We start from the raw sequence: 20,345 nt of genomic DNA, 5'->3' as shown, positions 1-20,345 counted from the left end.
CACTGGCTATTGTTATTGCTATTGTTTTAAACTAGGGAACAGCCTACATATTTGACAAAGGTATGTTTTTTTCTTTGTTGCTGTTTACATAATGGAGTAGTTAACTTGATGCAGTAAGTTTCTCTAGCTTTACAAAAATGTTGTTTCAAAAGGAGAAGTAGGAGTAAGGACTTGATTCATGGCCAAGCATAGTTCACTGATTAAAGAAAAGAAAAAAAAAACTTTGTACGTTCTGTTTGTCAACTAGAAAAGATGAAAGGTTATGGGCCACATGCCAAAATCCTTATTTATTGTATGTCTGCATAGACTAGATAGTGTCATTTTGATTTTGGAAACATTGTCATAGATACATACACTTTTTGAGGGTTTTAATATGGACAAGGATTGTATTTTGTGGTATGGTCTTTGTAAAGCATCTTAAATTTTTTTTTAAATCTGGTGTCACAAAGTTAAGCAGCTTCTCTCTCATCATATTCTCTACCTTCCCCCCCCCTTTCCCCATGAATACTCATAAGTTCTAGAAATATATAGCTCTCTCCTTATTCCTTTCCCCTTCTTTGTCTGGTGTTTTAATTGTCCATTTATCTCTGTGACTTCCAAATTACTCTTACTGAATGGAATGGTCATTTAATGACACTCTTCCTCCTATCCTTTCATCTTTCTCCAGCTGAAGATAATTCTACTAGATATTTAATGTTAAGAGAACATCCAATAATGTTAAGGTCTGATTTAGGTTCTATAAATACCACTTTTTATAATAGACTATATATTTAAACAGGAATGAAGGGCATTGTTTTCTCAGTATAACATTTCTGTAAATAATGTAGCCTCACCCAGTTTGACAGTTAGTGATGAACTAAAGATTTACTGTAACCGATATGATTTTTTACTCAGACTTCACTGAGACCAGTGACATTTTGATCTCGGTATTACTCCTCAGAGAGTGGGAAGAAAGAAGATAGGGAGATTTCATTTTGGAGAAGGCGGCAACATCTAAACTAGGCTTTATAGGATGGGTGGAAATTCAAGAGGCAAAGAGGGAATGGGGAAATCATTCCTGGAGCCTGGGAGATCAGAGTGGTATGGTTTGTCCTATGCTCAGGTCCTTTTCTCATCTATACACCTGTACTCTAACTCTTAGCGGGTTGTAGTATCATAAGTAATGGAGATAACAAAGCTGGTATTGGTACACAGTGAAGCAATTGAACAGTGAGTCATATAAAGACTAAATCTCTGATACTTTCTTCTCTCACTGTTCCATCCTTGGTAGGAGAGTAATCCCCCATTAACAGTCTGAACTCTCACTGCCTGCTCTCCTCCCTAAACACCACAAGCCCCTTGGGAGGAGGAAAAGAAAGAAAAAGAAACAAGTGGTTTGGCCTTCTGAGGCCGCTAGCCAAAAATGACTTGGTGTTTATATCTTTTATTTCCTAATTATACTCCTTGGAATTTTTATGTTCTTTAATTCTTTTTGCAAAAAGGAAAAATGGTGGCACCAAAACCACCAAGGCAAATGTGTTTATTTTCTGGCATGAAACAACTAGGCAAAGTTTGCCTTTTAGGGAGATAAGAGATATTATTCCTTAACTGTATGAGCTAACAATTCTCCTTTGGAGAGAAAGAAGAACATATCAAGATCTTATCTTAGACTAGTTGGAGAAAGTGAGATATGGAGGAAAAACCCTCTTCTAGGGACAAACAGTAGAGGGGTGTGTGCTACAGCTGCTAAGGAACTAGCTGAGAGTTGTCCTAGTATCAGACACCCAGGCCTCCATCCAGCTTCTCAAGCTGGGCTATAGACATCATTTCCCCAGCACTAGTAGTTGCTATTACACATGAGCATCACTTTTACCTGTGTGGCCATGCCATAGATAGGAACACGTTTATATATGGAAGCTCATGCTGATGTGTCACAAATGGGAGCTCAATATTATTGCTATACATATGAGTGTCACTATAGGTTATGGGTTGGGAGCTCACATATAATATACAATAATTAAAAGAATGGCAATAACTCAAAAGAAGCCTACCCGATCCATTCTCCTTATCCCTCCAACAGATTATAAGCCGGTTGAGGACAAGGGATTTGCTATTACGTATCTTTGTAGTCAGTTAGTCAATAGACACTTATTGACAACTGTGTGCCAGGTACTGTGCTAAGCACTGGGGGGGGGGGGGGGCGGGGAATGGTAAAAGATAGTTTACAGAGAAAAGTAAAAGTTCCCCAATCTAGCTCAGGGCTTTAAATATAGTAGATGTTTAATACGTGTTTTCAAATTACACTGAATTTATATAACATTTTAAGGTTTATAAGTTACTTTCCTCCTAACAAACCTTTGGAGTAGGTAGCACAGCAACTCCTATGCTCATTTTATAATTAAGGAAACTGAGACTTGGCCAGGACCACCCAATGAGTAAGAAGCAGAATTTGTACAAGAACTGGGGTTTTCTGACTCCAAGCCCCGTGCTCTTTGCACAAGGACATTTTGTTTCTTCCACTATTGTAAATCTGTACCGAGTAGCAACATTTTAGTGCCTAAAATGGTCACTGCTGACCAGAATGAGAAGTCAACAGTTATAAACATCTCATTTTGTAATCTACTCATCCAAGTCCACACTGTACTTGTTCAGGGCCTAATAAAAATCAAGCTGACCTTGAACAAAATCAGTCAATGGATCTAATGAAAAATCAGGTTTGGGGCCTTAGACCTACTTCATATACTCTTTTTACTTCTGTTGCCTTTTTATTGAAGTGTGAAGAAAATTTGTTTATTTGGGGAATACTATGTTTCAGAAAAATTTGGGTTGCCTAAGTCTACATTATCCAGGGTGGGGGTGGGGGGAGAGGGAGAGGGAGAGTGAAAAGGAAGGTGAAAGAGAGAGAGGGGAGGGCGAGGGAGGAAGAGGAAGAGAGAGAGAGATTAGGTTGGAAGGATAATCAACTGGGTAAATATGAGTGGGAATGATGCAAATTTGGCATATGTCTCTTACCCCATGCATTCTCTCCCCTAAACCTTGGCTAACCCAGAACATATTCAAGATGTCCAAGTAGCCCAGAAAGAACTACTACCACCAGGAACAGGAGCACCCTATTCCTTTGCCTTCCCTCTTCATCTCAGTTGCTTGACTGTGTGCAGGACTTGGGTGAGAAGGTAGTCAACAACTCCATTCTTTTTGATGTGGAGGACCACTGGGCCTTACCATTTTCCCTGCCAGTGCCTAATAAGATCCTCCAGATCTTACCATATGCCCTACCTCTGTTTCCTAAAACTAAAAGAACAAAAACAAAAACAAAAGAGAATTCTGTAGTCTGCCATCACACCCACTGATGATTTTTTGTTTCCTTAGTGAGAAATGGGTAATGTCATGCATCCTTCTTCCTAGAATGAAATTTGTTTCGTTAAAGTTTAGCATTTTCATCTTATAAGGCAAAGCAACAAGCATGGCTTTTCTACTATGTTCTAGGCACTGTGCTAAATTCTGGGAATACCAATAGAAGAGAAAAGAAAGATAATCCCTGCCCTTAAAAATCTTACATTCTAATTAGGGAGGACTTCACATAAAAGAGAGCTGGGAAAGTATGAGTGTTGTAGAGGAAGGTACTTGGTAAAAATCCAGAGATTCACAAACACAGAAGGCAGGGTAATGAAGTATCGCTGCCCTGAGCATATTCCCCAAATGGATGCTCCTGGAAAGAACTCAGCAATGGAAGAAAAAGCTGGCAAGGTGGAGAGGGATATACCAGGGAGAAAAGACTGCAAGTGCTGAAGGAAGTCCCAGCATGACAAGGCATCTGAATCATAATGGAACAGTCTGGAGAATCACAAACACAGCCAGGAGGGGAAAGGGCAAGAATTTTTACCTAGTTATGTAACCTTAAGAAAACTGGACTTTGTCAACTACTTCACTGTTATCCCCTTAAGACTTTTAGACCTTTCCATGTTCCCAGCTGCTGACTCTTCCTTAGTGTTGTCTGCCCCTCCTTGAGAGCAAGGACTAGCTGGCTTTTCTGTTTTTATCCCCTGTGCTTAGCATATATAAATAAAGTACTTAAAATGTCTTTTTATTCATCAATTGCTCTCCTTAACATATACTGTAGTCCAGCCAAACTTCCATTCTTACAGTTCTTCATACACAACCTTCCATTATCTACCTCTGTGCTGGCTGTTCCCCTCCCCATGCTGGGAATTTCCTCCCTCCTCATATCTGCCTCTTAGAATACCTAGTCTCCTTCAAGCATCAGCTTAAGCACCAAATTCTCTTTGAAAGATTTCCCTATTTCCCAGCTGCTAGATCCTTCTCAGATGGCACAGTGAATAGAGCCCTGGTCCTGAAGTCAGGAGAACCTGAGTTCAAATCTCACCTCAGACACTTACTAGCTGTGTGACCCTGGGCAAGTCACTTAACTCCAATTCTCTTAAACATCTGGGGCCATCTCCAGTCATCCTGATGTATATCTTGCCACTGGACCCAGATGGCCCTGGAGGAGAGAGTGAAGTTGATGACTGTACAGCCTTCCCTCACTTAAATCCAATTCAATGCAAGTCATGATACCACCCTAATGTCATGGTCCTTTTTGAAAACAAAGGACAAACAATAACAGATCACTTGCACCAAAATTACCTTGCATTTATTTCATACAATTTGTTTCTGGCCAAATGGTAAGATGCCTGAGAGCAGAAGTTTTTCTTTCACTTTTGTTTCCATAGGACGCATCACAGTGCCTGGCTACATAGTAGGTTTTAATAAATGTTTTTTAATTAATAATCTAATCAAAGAAATATTTGAGCAGAAAAAAGAAGATGGACTGCTCATGTAGAGAGAGCAAAGGATAGCCAATGCATTCTATTAGTAGCCTCATCATCACAAGGGAAAGTGAGGAAGGTCCCCTACATGCTGGGTAGATGCCCTCTGGTGAACTTATGGAAGGGTATGGACAGGAGTCCCATAGGATGGATTGGCATTGATGAGATTGAAGAGTATTCAAATTGAGAAAGTCACAGACCCATTAGAGTACTGGTTTAATCTTTATCCAGAAGGAAATGCTAGAAACTAGCACAGTATAAAGTATAAAGAACCTTTAACTTGTTACTCTGATCTGAGATACTCTGGATGAAATGCATAAATGCTTATTTTTATCTTGTCATTAATTTAACTAACTTCTGAAAAAGCTTTCTAACCTTGCTGCTAGCTGTTGGTTTCCTGTGAAACATTTTGTTCTTGCTTTTCATTCTAGTGGGTACTTTAGGAAATTTAGGAATGATAAAAGAGGCTTACAAAGTTGAAGACCTAAAAAAAAATGTGCCTTTCCATGTTTGAAAGACTAAAACATGAGAGAGATGTTTGACTTGGATGGGCCAGTATCATTTTTTTTCCTTCTGTTTTAACGTAGCATATCCTCGTCGAAACAGTTCCAGTTAGGATTGTGCCAACTTTAGGGTTATAACTCACTCTTCCAGTAGTTTGAGCTTGGCTCTTGAAGTTGGCTTTCAACTGCCCTTTAAATATATACACGCAGTAGGAGCCAGAGAAAAGTGTTTTGGAAAATTTTTAAAACATCCAGCTAACCTTTTTATTTATTTATTTATTTATTTATTTTTATTTTGTTAAATAACATGCAAGGCTATAATGGAGAAAAAAACCAAATGTTCTTGAATGATATTTATTTTTTGCTATTTAAACAAGCTGACTTTTGAGGCCCATATACAGCAGTGCTGCATTCATTATAAGGAGGAATATGGCTGAAATAATAATTGATTTGGAATTGAAAGGGACCTCTGTGGTCATCTTCTTCCCCTACCCCATTTTATAGATCAGGAAAATGGGGGCCAGGGAGATTAGATCATTTGGCCCCACGTCACACAAGAACTAAGTGGAGAGAAAGTATTTGTGCCCACTTCCTATGACTCCAAATCCAGCACTTTGCCACTAAACCAAAATCTGAAATGATTTAATAAACATTGACCAGTTTTAAAGCTATTAAAGACCGATTTCTATGGCTTGGTGACCGGCTATGGCTGGAGAAGCCACAGAACTCTGCCACAGAACTCTCTCTGAAAGCATGTGACCTTGGCAGATTTCCATGAATTAAATGACCCAGATCTTTTTTTTTTTTTTTAGTGAGGCAATTGGGGTTAAGTGACTTGCCCAGGGTCACACAGCTAGTAAGTGTTAAGTGTCTGAGGACAGATTTCAACTCAGGTACTCCTGACTCCAGGGCTGGTGCTCTATCCACTGCGCCACCTAGCTGCCCCTCCAGATCTAATTTAAACAGCACTGTGGAATCTCTCTGCTTAATTCCATTTTAGGGTGCGTATACACTTTTATATATTTATTTCCTCTTCTCTGGCTTGAAAAAACTATACTGGATTGAAATGGGATGAAAAAAATGAGAGGTTAATTTTGCTAAAGAAGAGGATTCAGTTCCCTTATCTCATGTACAATACAGACATAGGAAAGCATTCCATTGCAGGTAAAGTTAATCACTGCACAGCATCTCCTCCCTGTCTGACCCAGCACTTATAAAAGATGTTATGGTTAGAAGGAATATCAGCTAGAGAGCATCTATGCTAAATTCAGACAAGTCACTTTTCTTCTCAGATTCTTCCTCTGTAAAAGGAGGGCGCTAGACTAAAATTTCTGTAAGATTCCCTCCGGTTTTGTTTGTTTGTTCACAAATAACATAAAAAAGAAAATATTTTTTACAGATGAGGAAACTGAAGCAAGACAGAGCTAGGACTGAAACTCAAGTCTTCTGACTCCAACTAGAGAGATCTTCCTTTAGACCCATTATATCAAATTCAAGTATAGGAAGGGGGAGGGGGCACTAATCCATACCTAAGCATTCACAAGGGCTGCATATTAACTTAGTTTTAAAATGTAACATCATCTACGTTTTATTGTATTTTTATTTATTTTGTTAAATGTTTCCAGATTACATTTACTATGGTTCTGGCCACACTAAGTGTTGTGGGCGGCACACAGCCAGTAGGCCAAGTTTTTGACACCTCTGCTGTAGACCACACTTCTTCCTCATGTTGTCCTTTTGTCTTTGCAAAGTTCCTTAGATCAGGTTTATGCTGGAAAAAAAAAATCACCTCTTCTTCCACTGAAACTTCCATTCCCTCAGCGTTTTCATATAGGTTGTTTAAAAGAAAGGAAACTGTTTAAAATAATTTCGATTAAAAGTATGACAACTTCCTTAAGATTTCTCAGAGGCTGTTGAATTTTAAAAGAGAAACCTTGTTAGGACTAGTGAATCTTTTATTGGTAGGATATCATGGTGAGGACTGTGGACAAAAACCCTTCTCTGCTGGCTCAGGATCTTTTGCCACATTGTCCGTCTCTGTGTAAAGACAGGTCTATGTACATGAACTGATGGCTATAGCTGGCCTCTTCCATTACAACAGGTTTCAGGGTCAGGCTATTAAGCACCTACTATGTGCTAGGAACTGTGCTGAGAGCTGTGGATACAAAGAAAAGCAAAAGACAGTCCCTGCCCTCAAGGAGCTCACAATCTAATTGGGGGAAAACAACTCATAAAGATGCTAAAAGGGTCAATGGGAAGGGGTGGGTAGATAGTGGTACCCAATGTGGGGACATAATGAAATCCAAAGGAGTGCAGCTGTCTGGGAAACAAATAGATGAGTGGTCTGGGCCCCCTATTTAAAAGGAGGATCTGGAAGGAACTTGGTGATCCATTTCCTCCATCCTCAACCATCTCCAATGAGGAGGAAAGGGCCGCAGGGTCAGGGGGACTGATTATGTGTGAGCTCCAAGGTTGACATGATCTTGCAGAAAACAGTTCATGTAGTATTCCTTCCTCCATCTGCCAAATGGTTTTTGAGTGCCTGCTCTGTATCCAGCACCACACTAGATACTATAGGGAGACAGAAGCAGAAAATGTTGCCCTTTCCCTCCTTGAGCTAATTATGTAGCTACAGTGACAAGCCATGCAAAAATAAGACAACTAATGAACACTTACAAGACAGCATCCCCCAAAAAACACTAGACAAAATACAAGCTGATTCAATTGTCCTCAGGGGTGGATTAACCAGTCTTTCAGTACAAAAATTCAGCCTTCTTTAGTCTCAACCAGAGGCATTGAAAAAATCTCAGCCCCATTTCCTATTCACTAATTCATCAACACTTTTTTTTTTTATCAGCCTAGGGTAAATTCTGTTGTAGCTACTGAGAACTTTGGCTAAGAGATATATTTTTCCTATGTGTCCCACATAAAAATCTACCCTAACATCCCCAATAGAAGGGGGAAATTTTTTAACCTAAAAAGTTTATTTATACTCTCTGATAGATGCTAAGTAGTGCAGGAAATACTTGGATGTAGTAGTGATATAAAAGAAAGAATACTGAATTTGGCACTGGAGGGCTTAGGTTCAAATCCCCCATTATACTCTTTCAATCACCCTTAGTTTTACCCTAAAAGGCAACATAATACCATGTAAATAACTTTAGATTTGAGGTTGGGAGACCTGGGTTCAGATCTGATTAAGCTACATTGTGACCTTGGGCAGGTCATTTAACCTCTCTGTGGGCCTCTATTTTCTTGCCTGAAAAAGTAGGGACTTGCACTAGCTCAGGAAGCCTCAAAACTTTTTTTTTTGTATCATGTATTGTTTTGGCAGCCAGGTAAAACTAAAAGACACTTTTTCAGAATAATACTTTTATATGAATAAAATAAGATTACATAAGATATAAAGGAAATCAATTATAGTGAAATGTTGTCATTGAAATATTTTTTAAGAACAAGTATACAGGTGTCAGGACCCCTAGACTGGATGATCTCTAAGTTATCATATTATCTTTGCATTCTAAATGTAACTGGGAAAGGGCATGGTCTATACTGTGATGCCAGGAATTCTGAGAGAGATTGCTAGCTTTTGTTTTTCCTTTTCCAATGTTTCTAGTGGCTTCTTTTTTTTTTTTCTCCAAATGTGTGTATACACATTGTTTTTCTTTTTTTAGCAGGGCAGTGAGGGTTAAGTGACTTGCCATGGATCATACAGTTCCTAAGTGTCAAGTGAGGCTGGATTTGAACTTAGGTCCTCCTGAATCCAGGGCCAGTGCTTTAGCCACTGTGCCACCTAGCTGCCCCTTCTAGTGGCTTCTTGAGCTTTGTCTGCACTTCAGGGAAGGGTCCGTGCATATACCCCTATATTTTTTTTTGCTAATTGGAGTGCATATATAAAAATGTTTGGAAATCCCTGCCTTAAGGCATATTTTTCCTGGGCATTTGCTTACAGAGAAATCCTTAAACACTTCCCCAGTGGTACATGCATATTATTGGAACCAGGGAAAAGCAAGTAGAGCTTTTTCCCAGCCACTAAAATTTAGAAAGTGAACACCGTCATTGTCTGGTGCTTTACTAGATACATAGACTACCCTTGATAAATATTGATTGATCAATAACTCCCCAGTGAGTGGTCACAGACAATTTAGCTAATGGCAACAGATGTAAAAATAACCAAACCACTAAGAGCATTCATCGTCCCTGTTTCTCAAACCATTAGTCTGATGTGGGCAAGGCTTCCTCCTACTTGTCCCTAAATTCTTCTTCTCTGAATACCTTTAAGACAATTTTCTCCACCCCTCAGTTCTAGTCCACATTCTAAAAATCACATTACACACAAATCTCACACCTGAGCTTTCTGGAAGGAGCCACAAGTTATAGTAGAGATTGTGTTCCAAAGTTTACAGCCTCATTCACTTTATCAGCTAGGTGGAGGAGGGAAGAAATGAAAGTATGAACAAAAAGGGAGGGTCTGAAAAAGAGAAGTTATGAGAACCCAGTCATTTAAAAAGCACTCAGTTTTTGGCAAGGATTTTCTGACAAAACAAAGCAAACAAAAATCATTCCTTCAATTCCAAACTTCCGAGGCAAGCCAAGGTTCTGGTTTCCACAAGAACTCCAAAAAGTTTCAGTATCAGACACTGCCCAGGTAACTTCAGCAAGAGAGAGGTATAAAAGCTTCTAAAGAACAGGGCAAAGGCATGTAGAGCACATAGAGAAGGAGCTGAGGGGGCTGAAGACTTGGAGTGCAAACTGAGGGACTAGACTCTCAGCTGCCCCTGCCTCCCACACCTTCTTTCTTTGCATCCCAGGGTCCATAGAATTCCCAGCCTCCGGAAAGACAGCGAAGATCGTGAAGGAGGCGGGGAACGGGTCACAGGGTGGTTGTCTTTGGCAATGAATGGTACACCCATCGCTAAGTGTGTCTCACCACCACCTCTTGTGGCTGACAAGAAAGTTGACCTACCACCCATGAAGACTGGTAGGCCTGTCCCATGGTAACTGTCTCTCTAGCCTGATCCCACTCTGCTCCTTTCCCATGATTGACCCCATGTTTCTCCCCTCTTCTTGGCCCAAGTATTAGAATTTCATATGTTATTGCTTTTAAATCTCTAGGAAACTGTGTGCATTTGCATGTGGGGTGGGTTGGGAGGCTGAAAATTTGTCTGTTGCTTAACTTTGACCTGTTATTCTATTCCGGTTAAATTCTTTGCTGCTTTATACTTTCTATATGGTCTGTTAGTAAGATAGATACTAGAAGCAGGCCTGAGCCACATAGTACCTCTATATTCAACCCATTAACTCATGTATTTTCCAGAAAAAGGAGCAGTAGAGACATTTCTGCTTAGGATGGCAGAATGTTTGGACCTAGAGAGCCTTGCAAAAACAAAAAACAAAACAAAACAAAAAACCAGTAAAGACTTTAAAATGCAACAGAAGGAACAATGCTAAAGAAAAGAGAAAAGGAATGGTTCTAAGTTCCTCTGGATACCATAGGACCATATAAGCAGACTGTTAGGAACCTATAGAGCTCAAATAGAAGACACACTACTTTGCATCCGCTGCCCTTCCTGGTTTCAACTCCACAGAACAAGATCGTGGGTACATCCTCATTTCCTGTACCTCTCCCTCTGCCCTCTCCCCCACTTTCCTCCCTCCTTTTGGGTGTTGTCTCCCCCTAAAGATTATTAACTCTTTGAAGGCAGTGACTACCATTCTTTTTATTAACTGTATCCCCAGTACTTAGCATAGTGCCTGACACATCTTAAACACTTAATAAATGTTAATTAGATTGGATTGGAATCAAGCCATGGCAGGTAGGAGACACAACTCATAAGTAGCTCAGATGTACAACAGAAGCCAGGGCCAGACCAGGACCCAGTGCAGAGTCCAGGAAGCGAGGATCCCAGCCATAATAGGAGGCAGGTCCAGAGCAATTCCCAGGCAACCCAGCATCCAGTCTATACCTGAGCTAAAGCAGCAATCAGGGTCAGACCAGTGCCTGTGCAGTCCAGCGTCCAGGCACCTCTAACTCATGTCAGGAAAATGATCAAACTAGCACCTGGCAAACAAAGTACCTGCAGTCTTGCAGGAGACTTGCTTACAGAATAACTTATGATAGCAAGGTACAGAGCCTACAAAACTTCAGGGTTATGCAAGGAGGAAGTCAAGGCACAAGGAAATCAACTAAAAACCCAGGAACTCCTGCAGAGGGCAGGGACTAGTTTAGCCTTCTCTGGGATCAAGCTGGATCACTATCCAAGAGCACAGGAGGGAACAAAGTCAGATCCAAGACCCAATCCAGAAACTGAAACTAAAGCCATAAGTAAACAGAAAAAAGTGCCAAGCACAATGAAGAAATAATCTGGATGGAAGAGAAATCCAAGAGTTAAACTCAGAGGGAAGTAATTCCACAATGATTGCGAATAGCTCTTCAGGAAAGAATCATTAGGTCCCAAGGACTATAAGAGTACCTGGAAAGAACAGTGAAGTAAGGGATACAAAGTGTAATGTTAAATGAAATGAGAGTTAAGAAGGAAAGGCTAGGAAAGAAAACGAATAGCTTAGAACCAAAAGTGGCAAATTGCAATCTCTAAAAACTAGAATTGCCCAAACAGAATTTCAGAGTGATCAAAATGTAGGTATCTCCTATGTATGAATATTTGTGGAATTGAATTACTGAATTATAGAGCTAAGAGAAAGCTAAGGGAATTGGTGAGATGGAACAGATTTATTAGGTAAAGCTTCTAGAGGAGGTTGATTGAACTTTGAATTATCTGTGTCGATGATGGAATAGGAATACCAACAAAAAATAAATCTAAGAACCCAATTTTGGCTAGTAATTTTTTTTGTTCCCCTTAAAACCTTTTTTTTCTTAGAAATGTTGAATTATAGTAGAAGAAAGATTTACATTGGTTTCTCTTCTTTTCTTTTCCTGATAGAGGCAAAGGTGAGCTGAGGGAAGACAGAGGTAGAAGAAAGAAAGCATAGTATACTGTTGGTAGAGCTATGATTTAGTATAACTATTTTGGAAAGTAATTTGGAATTATGCAAGTAAAATGACTAAATGTCCATACCCTCTAACACAGAGATTCGACTACTAGGTATATATTTCAAAGAGGTAATTGATAAGAAGAAAGTTCTCATATACTTCAAAATATTTACAGGAGCACTTTTGTGATAGAAAAAACCTAGAAACAAAGTAGATGCCCATTTACTAGGAAATGGCTAAATAAGTGAAAAATATACTGATGTAATGGAAGATACTGTGCTATTAGAAAAAATAATATGATGAACAAAGAAACCTACATGAACTCAGGCAGTGAAGAAAACCAGAGCCAACCTTCCACCTTCAAAATACCCCAGTATATACTATACAGTGTTTCTAACAATGTACATGGAAAGAACAAACAAAAATTAATGAAAAGTAGACATTGGGAAATTTTAAAAGAACAAGCATAGCCTCTGATAAAATATGAGAAGATACCTCTGCTCAAGCCTTTGCAGAAGTAGAAGATCCAGATATGGAATATCATATGTGTGTATTTGTGTGCATGATTGTGTGTGCTTGCAAGTATATATGTGTTCTGTGCACATGTATGTGCATATGTGCACACATGCTTGTGTGCATGCCATGTGCATGGGCACGTGCATATATTCCAATTTTTAAATGCATTGATTAGTTTTGCCAATTGCTTTTTCTCCTTGTAAAATATTTTTCTTTAAAAATATTCTTTGTTATATAGGATGGTTTTCTGGGAGGGGAAAAAAGAGAAGAGAGAAAAAGAAAGTACGTAGAACTGGTTAGGAGCCCCTATATAATTTGGAATTTAATAGAATCAGCTTGACAACTAAGAAATAAAATATCTTCATGATTTTCTATATTGATCAGGACTGTGTAGCATCTGTGAGGGTCCTTTTGTCTCTCCTTGCATTCTAATCAAAGTTTTCAACTACATTTTCCTGGAAGGGAAGTTAATGAAGAAAGAAATCAATAGTATATAATAAACATTTTTCCTTCATTTCTTCTTTATTACATTTATCTTTCCAACTTTAATTCTCAGTTTCACATCCATTATATTCTTTGAAAATATTATGTGTTTTGATGTGATTTTTATCATGTTTATCACTTTCTACTAATTTTCATAAATACATTTTCTTTTTGAGAGATCAATTTTCAGTCTCTTTCACCAAATTTTCCTTATTTCTTTTAAATAACATTGAATATGTAATATCACTAAGTGCCATAATGAATGGATGGATACATTGATGAATGAATAAGTATAATTAGGTGCTTACTATATGAGGAGTACTGTGCTAATTGCTGTGTATACATATTTTTAAAAGATAGTTCTTGTCCTCAAGGAGCATATATTTTAATGGGAGAGATAACACATAAAGGGGAATGGTGACCAGGGAGGCCACCATCATTTTTTTTTTAAATGTTATAGGGAAGGTTAGTGAGGTCATATCAAAAGATATTGACAAACCCCTTCCAGGAACAATGGAAGAGTTGATTTGATTATAGTTCCAGAAAGGTGGTGAGAGAATTGAAATGGCAAGGTTACTAGTGAGAACATCAAAGAAATGGCTGGAGTGTGAAGTAAGACTGTGTCTAGCTGAAAAAATGGACCAGGTAAGGAAATCACCAATCAGGAACAGCAAGCTACAGAGATGAAGCTCTAGAAATGAAAGGGTTAAAACCCCTCTGGAAACAGGTGGTAGGGAGTGAAATAAAGCATAGCTTAGGTCTGCTTGACACATTGTAATAGGACAGGAAAGGCAGTCATCAATTAGGGCAGTAGGATTCCCAGATGGCCAAAGCATGAGAAGGACCTGATTTTTCTATAAAACACTGAAGGAACATGTCCCTGCATTCACATTTATATTTCCGGTGATCCCCCTTGTAAGTATTAGCCTGTAACCAGCCCTGGGCAGCTAGGTGATGCAGTAGTTAGGGCACCAGGGCTGGAGTCAGGAAGACCTGAATTCAAATCCATCTTCAGACACTTACTAGCTGTGTGAACTTGGGCAAGTCCAGTATCTTTGCCCAAAAAAATCCTCCCAAACCCAAATGGTGTCACAAAGAGTCAGACATGACTGAAACAACTAAACAACAAATAAGCACCTCCTTGAGGACAGAGACTATGTTACATAAATGTTTTATCTCCTTCCGGTACCTAATACAGTGCTTGACACACATGTGGAACCTAATAAATATTGTTGTACATTCATTGAAGACTCTTTTCCCTGCCTCCTCACCTGATGACACCTCCCCCTTATATCACAACCCCTTGATACTCCATTTCCTCCTTTACATTAGCCTGATGAGGATGTGGCCCTGCTACTTACCAAGACCATTCTTGTCTTTGAATCCTTAAATCCATCCCTGACATCTTCTTCAATAGATTGCCCACATTATCATCTACCTATAATCTCCAATATCTCAACTGCTGGTTTCTCTCCTGTTGCCTAAAAACACACTAAAGTCTCTCTGTCCTCAAAAATCCTCATTGGATCCTGCCATCTCCTTAGCTATCGTCCTCTATCTTTTGTCCTTTCTCAGGCAAACTTCTTCTTCTTTTTTTTTTTTTTTTAGTGAGGCAATTGAGGTTAAGTGACTTGCCCAGGGTCACACAGCTAGTAAGTGTTAAGTGTCTGAGGCCGGATTTGAACTCAGGTACTCCTGACTCCAGGGCCGGTGCTCTATCCACTGCGCCATGTAGTTGCCCCTTAGGGAAACTTCTTGAAAAAAAACTGTATGCACTCAGTAAGTTCATACTGGCCTTACTTTTACTCTCTTCTTAACCACTTGCAATCTGGTTCCCAGACTTATCACATCATTAAAACTGTTCTCTTCAAAGTTACCAATGATCTTCTCATTGCCAGATCTAATGGGTGCTTCCCAATGTTTACATTCCTTGGCCTCTGCTACATTTCTCACTGTTGACCAACCTCTCTTTTCACCCAACAACTAACCTAGTTCAGGCCCTCATCACCTTTCATCTAGACTATTGCAAAAGCCCCCTATTTATTCTACTAGCTTCAAGTCTATCTCCTCTTTAATCCATTCCCCTGCCCCATACAGCTGCTAAAGTGATTTTCCTAAAGCACAAGTCTAATCATCTGTCTGTCTTTCACACTCACCCACCAAACTCAAAAATCCTCATTGGATCCTGCCATCTCCTTAGCTATTGTCCTCTATCTTTTGTCCTTTCTCAGGCAAACTTCTTCTTTTTTTTTTTTTTTTAGTGAGGCAATTGAGGTTAAGTGACTTGCTAGTAATGCCACACAGCTAGTAAGTGTCAAGTGTCTGAGGCTGGATTTGAACTTAGGTCCTCCTGACTCCAGGGCCAGCGCTCTACCCACTGTGCCACCTAGCTGCCCTGACTCATATCATCTTTATGAACATTTTATAGCCCCCTTGTTCCAGTTGCTAGTGCACTACTTCCAAAAAACTACTTTTTATTCATTTTAATATATTCTTTATATGCTTACATAAATATATATGTATATGTTGTCTCATTTATTAGAATGTAAACTTCTTAAGGGCAGGGATTATTTAACTTTTTCCTTATATTCTCAGAATGTAGCCAATGATTGGCATATAGTGACTGTTTAATAAATATTTTTTTGATTAACTGAATGAATACACAATACAAAAGTTGGTGAGTCTTGTTGGAGAGCTAGGAAATAGCAATAGTGGAGAAAGGCCACTCTAGGCAGTGAAGAGGCCTGGCAATTTTTTTCCTTATGGTCTTGGATTTAAACAAGCTACTCTTCTCACCAACTGATTTTCCTTAAATTTAGCTTTTAAAGAATCAAAATGAAGATCATCTCAGTTGATTTTCTGAACATTCCACTTCTCAAGTTATGGCTGAGACTGGAAATCATGGTGTTCAAGAAGAGATTTACTACTACCACTATAGTTCAGGCCCTCATTTTCACATGCCTGCACTATTGAAATAGATCCCTGTTTCTCTCCTCAATGTCCTACCAATGGCAGTTAGATTTGTTTTCTAGAAACACATCAATCCTCTGATAAGAAATTTTCAGTGGATACCCATTGCCTACAGAATAGGGTTTCAGATCTTTAGGTTGACATTCAAATCCCTCCACAAACTGGCCTAAACCTGTCTTTCAATAAATCTAGTAACAAACATTTGTTAAGTGCCTACTATATGCCAGACACTGTGCTAAGTATTGGGCATACAAAAAGAGGAAAAAGACAGCCCCTGCTGTCAAGGAGCTTACAGTCTACCATGGGAGAAAACATTCAAATAAATATAAACAAAGTGAGCTGTCTATGCCCAGGATAAATAGGAAAAAATTATCAGAAGAAGGCACTGGAATTAAGAGAACTCAAGAAAGGCTCTCTGTAGAAGGTGGGATTTTAGTTGGGACTTAAACAAAGCCTGGAAGTCAGTAGGGGAAATTGAGGAAAGACCGAGTTCCAGGCATGGGGGACAGTTTTCTTTCCAGTTTATCTACTACTGGTCATCCATAGAAGTTGTGATGGTATCATGCCAGATCCTGACGATATGTCTGGGGAAAGTGTGAATGTAGGGAAGGAGGGGTATGGGAAGGACAGTAGAGGGAGAGGGGGAAAAGTGGGGAAGAAATTCTATTAATATCACCCCCCCCCATCTGGCTATGTGGCCTGCAACTGCTTCCTTCTCCCTCCCCCCTCCCTTTCCACTCTTTCTCCATCCCCATGATTCCTTTGATGAAAATGTCCTTTGTCTACTCCTCCCCAAAGTGTTATTCCCCTCATTAGAATATAAGCTCCATGAGAGTCCCCTCCTTCCCCCATTCTCTCTCTGATTATTTTGCATTTATATCCCGTGTCTGGCAAATAAATCTTTAATAAATGCTCTTTGAATATTCATTAACAGATATTATTTGTTTAGGGATTCCCCCCCCCACACACACACACTTTTGTTTTTCAATGGAAAGACCTCTGGGCCTTGGGTCAGTAAGCCTGAGTTCAGATGTGGCCTCAGACACTTGCCCAGGGTGGGGAAGTCACTCAACCTCTATTTGTCTCAGTTTCCCCAATATGGTAAAAAGGAGATGAGAAAAACACCCACCCCTCAAGGTTGTTATGGGGATCAAATGAGATATTTGTAAAGCCCTATACTCAGTGCCTGGCACATAATAGGCACTATATAAATGCTTCTTTTCTTTCCTTCCTTTCCCGTTTGCTTTTTCCTTTAATTTTAATTCAGGATCCAGTTTACCATTTTAAATGAGGGTGGGGTTGTAAGGCAGAAAGCCATGATCATGGGGTAGCACTGGGAAGATCATAGGAGGGACTGGAGCTGGTGTAGGAACTCATCATTATGGATTCAGTTCGATTGAATTTAATAGTTATTAAATTGCTATTATATGCCAGTCACTGTGCTAAGTGCTCGGAATACAAACAAGAAAAAGAAAGGCGGTCCCTGCCCTCAAGGAGCTTACCATATAAGAGGGGGAAACAACACAGAAAAGGAACTAGAAGGAGGGTGAGGGGCATCTGGAGGTACCTGGTATGGGAAGTATCTTGGTCCTTGGAATTGAGATGAAGCTGAGCTGCAGGTAGGAAGTGCGGTGAGCTGAAGCGTCGCCTGTTTCCAGGTTCTGTCCTCTACAAAGGGAAAAGGCTTTGGGAGGAGTTAGTGCTCCCCCTCCAGCCCTCCAATTAGAGGGGAGAGGAGGAGAAAAAAGAGATTGAGAAGGTACTAAATTAAACAGTCTGATGAGGGGATTTCTGGTGATCAGTTTATCCTGAGAGGGCACCTTGTTTCTTGAGACAAAGCTGATCTGAAGGTGGAGAGTAGAAGGCTAGCATGTGTCTATAATCTCGGTTCTATCATCTGGTCCTCAGGACAGTATGGGAATGTCAAATTTTGGGGAAGAAATCAAAGGTGTTCTAGCCTCATGATCCTTTTTTAAAAAAATTATTTTTTTCAATCTTAATAGTATTTTTTCCAAGTTACATATAAAGATAGTTTTCAACATTATTTTTTTGTGGGGGCAATGAGAGTTAAGTGACTTGCCCAGGGTCACACAGCTATAAGTGTCAAGTGTCTGAGGCTGAATTTGAACTCAGGTCCTCCTGAATCCAGGGCTGATGCTTTATTCACTGTGCCACCTAGCTGCACCCACCCCTCAACATTTCTTATAGCACAATAGCATTCCATTACAATCATATACCACAACATATTCAGCCATTTCCCAATTGATGGACATCCCCTCGATTTCCTAGCTTCAGGATTCTTACTACTCACAAGACCCAGAAGCCAGGTTAGGGTATTACGTAGAGGAGTAAAACAACACAAAGCGTAAAGGTGGTTGTTATACAGGAAGTCGAAAAGTCTTAGTGCAGTTTTAAGCTAAACTGCATTAAGATTTTGGGGATACTTTCAGGAGTGTGCTGGCAAATGCTTAACAGAAAGCTTCCTCAGAATTTTCTCTGTCACTTTAAGTTTAGACAATCCACAAAATAATAAATCAAGTTCTGATTTGTAGCTTTTGCTGTTTTCTGATGTAAATGCTCACACTGAAAATGGAATAATCTGCCTCTGAGCCCATAAGAGCTGACTCCAGCACATCCTGGTACCCTGTACTTTGGTTAGGGACTTTGCTTTTTACAGAATTATTAGGGGAAACTGACACCTAGAGAGAAAGAACTTCATGGCCAGAACATAGTGCTCTCCAGAAAAAGATGAGAGAGACAGAATACCTGGAGCCTAAACGAAAAGATTTTTTTCTGGAGGGATGGGGTGGGGGGAGGGAGGGAGGAGAAAGGAGAAGAGAATTCAAGTCCTCTGACCAAATCCAGCAGTCTTTCCATTACATCACCTGATTTCCATCCTAAGAGCCAATCTGAGAAAGTGATTGATTTTTATTGCTAATTATTTATTTTATAATTTATTGCTAATTATTAATGCATTCTCAATTCCCCGGAAACAAATGTACTTTTTAACAGGGGCCATATGGGTACAATAAAAGAATGATCCTAATAGTGATAATTTTAGGGACTATTAATTCAATTCATTCAATATTTATTAAGCATCTACCATGTACAGGGTTGTATCAGACCCTGAAGATACATATTTTTTTTTAAAAATCCCATTGCTCTTTCCCTCAAGGAGTTTACCTCCTAATGGGGAAGGATGGTATGGTATAGGAATTCCAACAAGGACACATAATGATACAAAATAGTTTAAAGGGTGGAGAGAAGAATTTCTCAGAGTGTAAGAACTATGAAATAATAATACATTTACTCTGTGGTAAGGTTTATTTTTTTAAAAAATTTTTAGTAAGGCAATTGGGGTAAAGTGACTTGCCCAGGGTCACACAACTAGTAAGTGTGTGTTAAGTGTCTGAGGCCAGATTTGAACTCAGGTACTCCTGACTCCGGGACCAGTGCTTTATCTACTACGTCACCTAGCTGCCCCTTGTGGGCCCCAATTATACTACATAGTAAAGCCTTATGTGGTGACTGACCAAGTCTATAAATTTAATCCATAAATCACTGAATAATAATGAATAATGATGATATAATGTGTATATAACAGTTTAAGGTGTGCAAAGCATTTTACAAATATTTCCTTTTATCCTCAAAATGACCCTAGGAGGTAGGTACTACTTGTCATCCCCCACCTTACAAGTGAGGATAATGAGGCTGAGGGAAGTTCATTGACTTGCCCAGGATCAATTAGTACTAGTAAGTGTCTGAGGCTGAATTTGAATTCAGGTGTTCTTTATTCCAGATCTAACTCTGTAGTCACTGTGCCACCTAGTGGCCTCAAGAATAACAGCACTTTTTTCCAACTACAAACCAACTATTTCTAAACCAAGTGGTTTAGAACCAAGTGCTAGTCTCTAGTTACAGGCATGTGCAAGACAATAATACAGCTCTGCCTTATTCTTATTCTTTTTAAAAAAATTTTAACAGAAGGAGACAAAATCCTTGGGGGCAGGGACTTTTTCTTATCCATATGCCAGTGTTTAGCACCATGCCTGACACTAGTAGGTGCATAATGAATGT

At 39.5% G+C, this 20,345-nt stretch overlaps 1 protein-coding gene across 1 annotated transcript in view; it reads left to right on the top strand.

Moving 5' to 3' along the window:
* Positions 1–20,345, top strand: part of CPED1 (cadherin like and PC-esterase domain containing 1) — a 442,403-nt gene that overhangs the window by 114,625 nt on the left and 307,433 nt on the right. Inside the window, exons 6-7 of the mRNA XM_043967578.1 lie at positions 7,274–7,359; positions 10,120–10,289. Coding sequence (XP_043823513.1) covers positions 7,274–7,359; positions 10,120–10,289 — 256 coding nt within the window. The remainder of the gene's footprint in view (positions 1–7,273; positions 7,360–10,119; positions 10,290–20,345) is intronic.

This window comes from Dromiciops gliroides, chromosome 5, assembly GCF_019393635.1.
Source record: "Dromiciops gliroides isolate mDroGli1 chromosome 5, mDroGli1.pri, whole genome shotgun sequence".
In the NCBI taxonomy this organism is placed as follows: domain Eukaryota; kingdom Metazoa; phylum Chordata; class Mammalia; order Microbiotheria; family Microbiotheriidae; genus Dromiciops; species Dromiciops gliroides.
The sequence above is the reverse complement of the archived record's forward strand: the minus strand, read 5'-3'. Positions and strand labels throughout refer to the sequence as shown.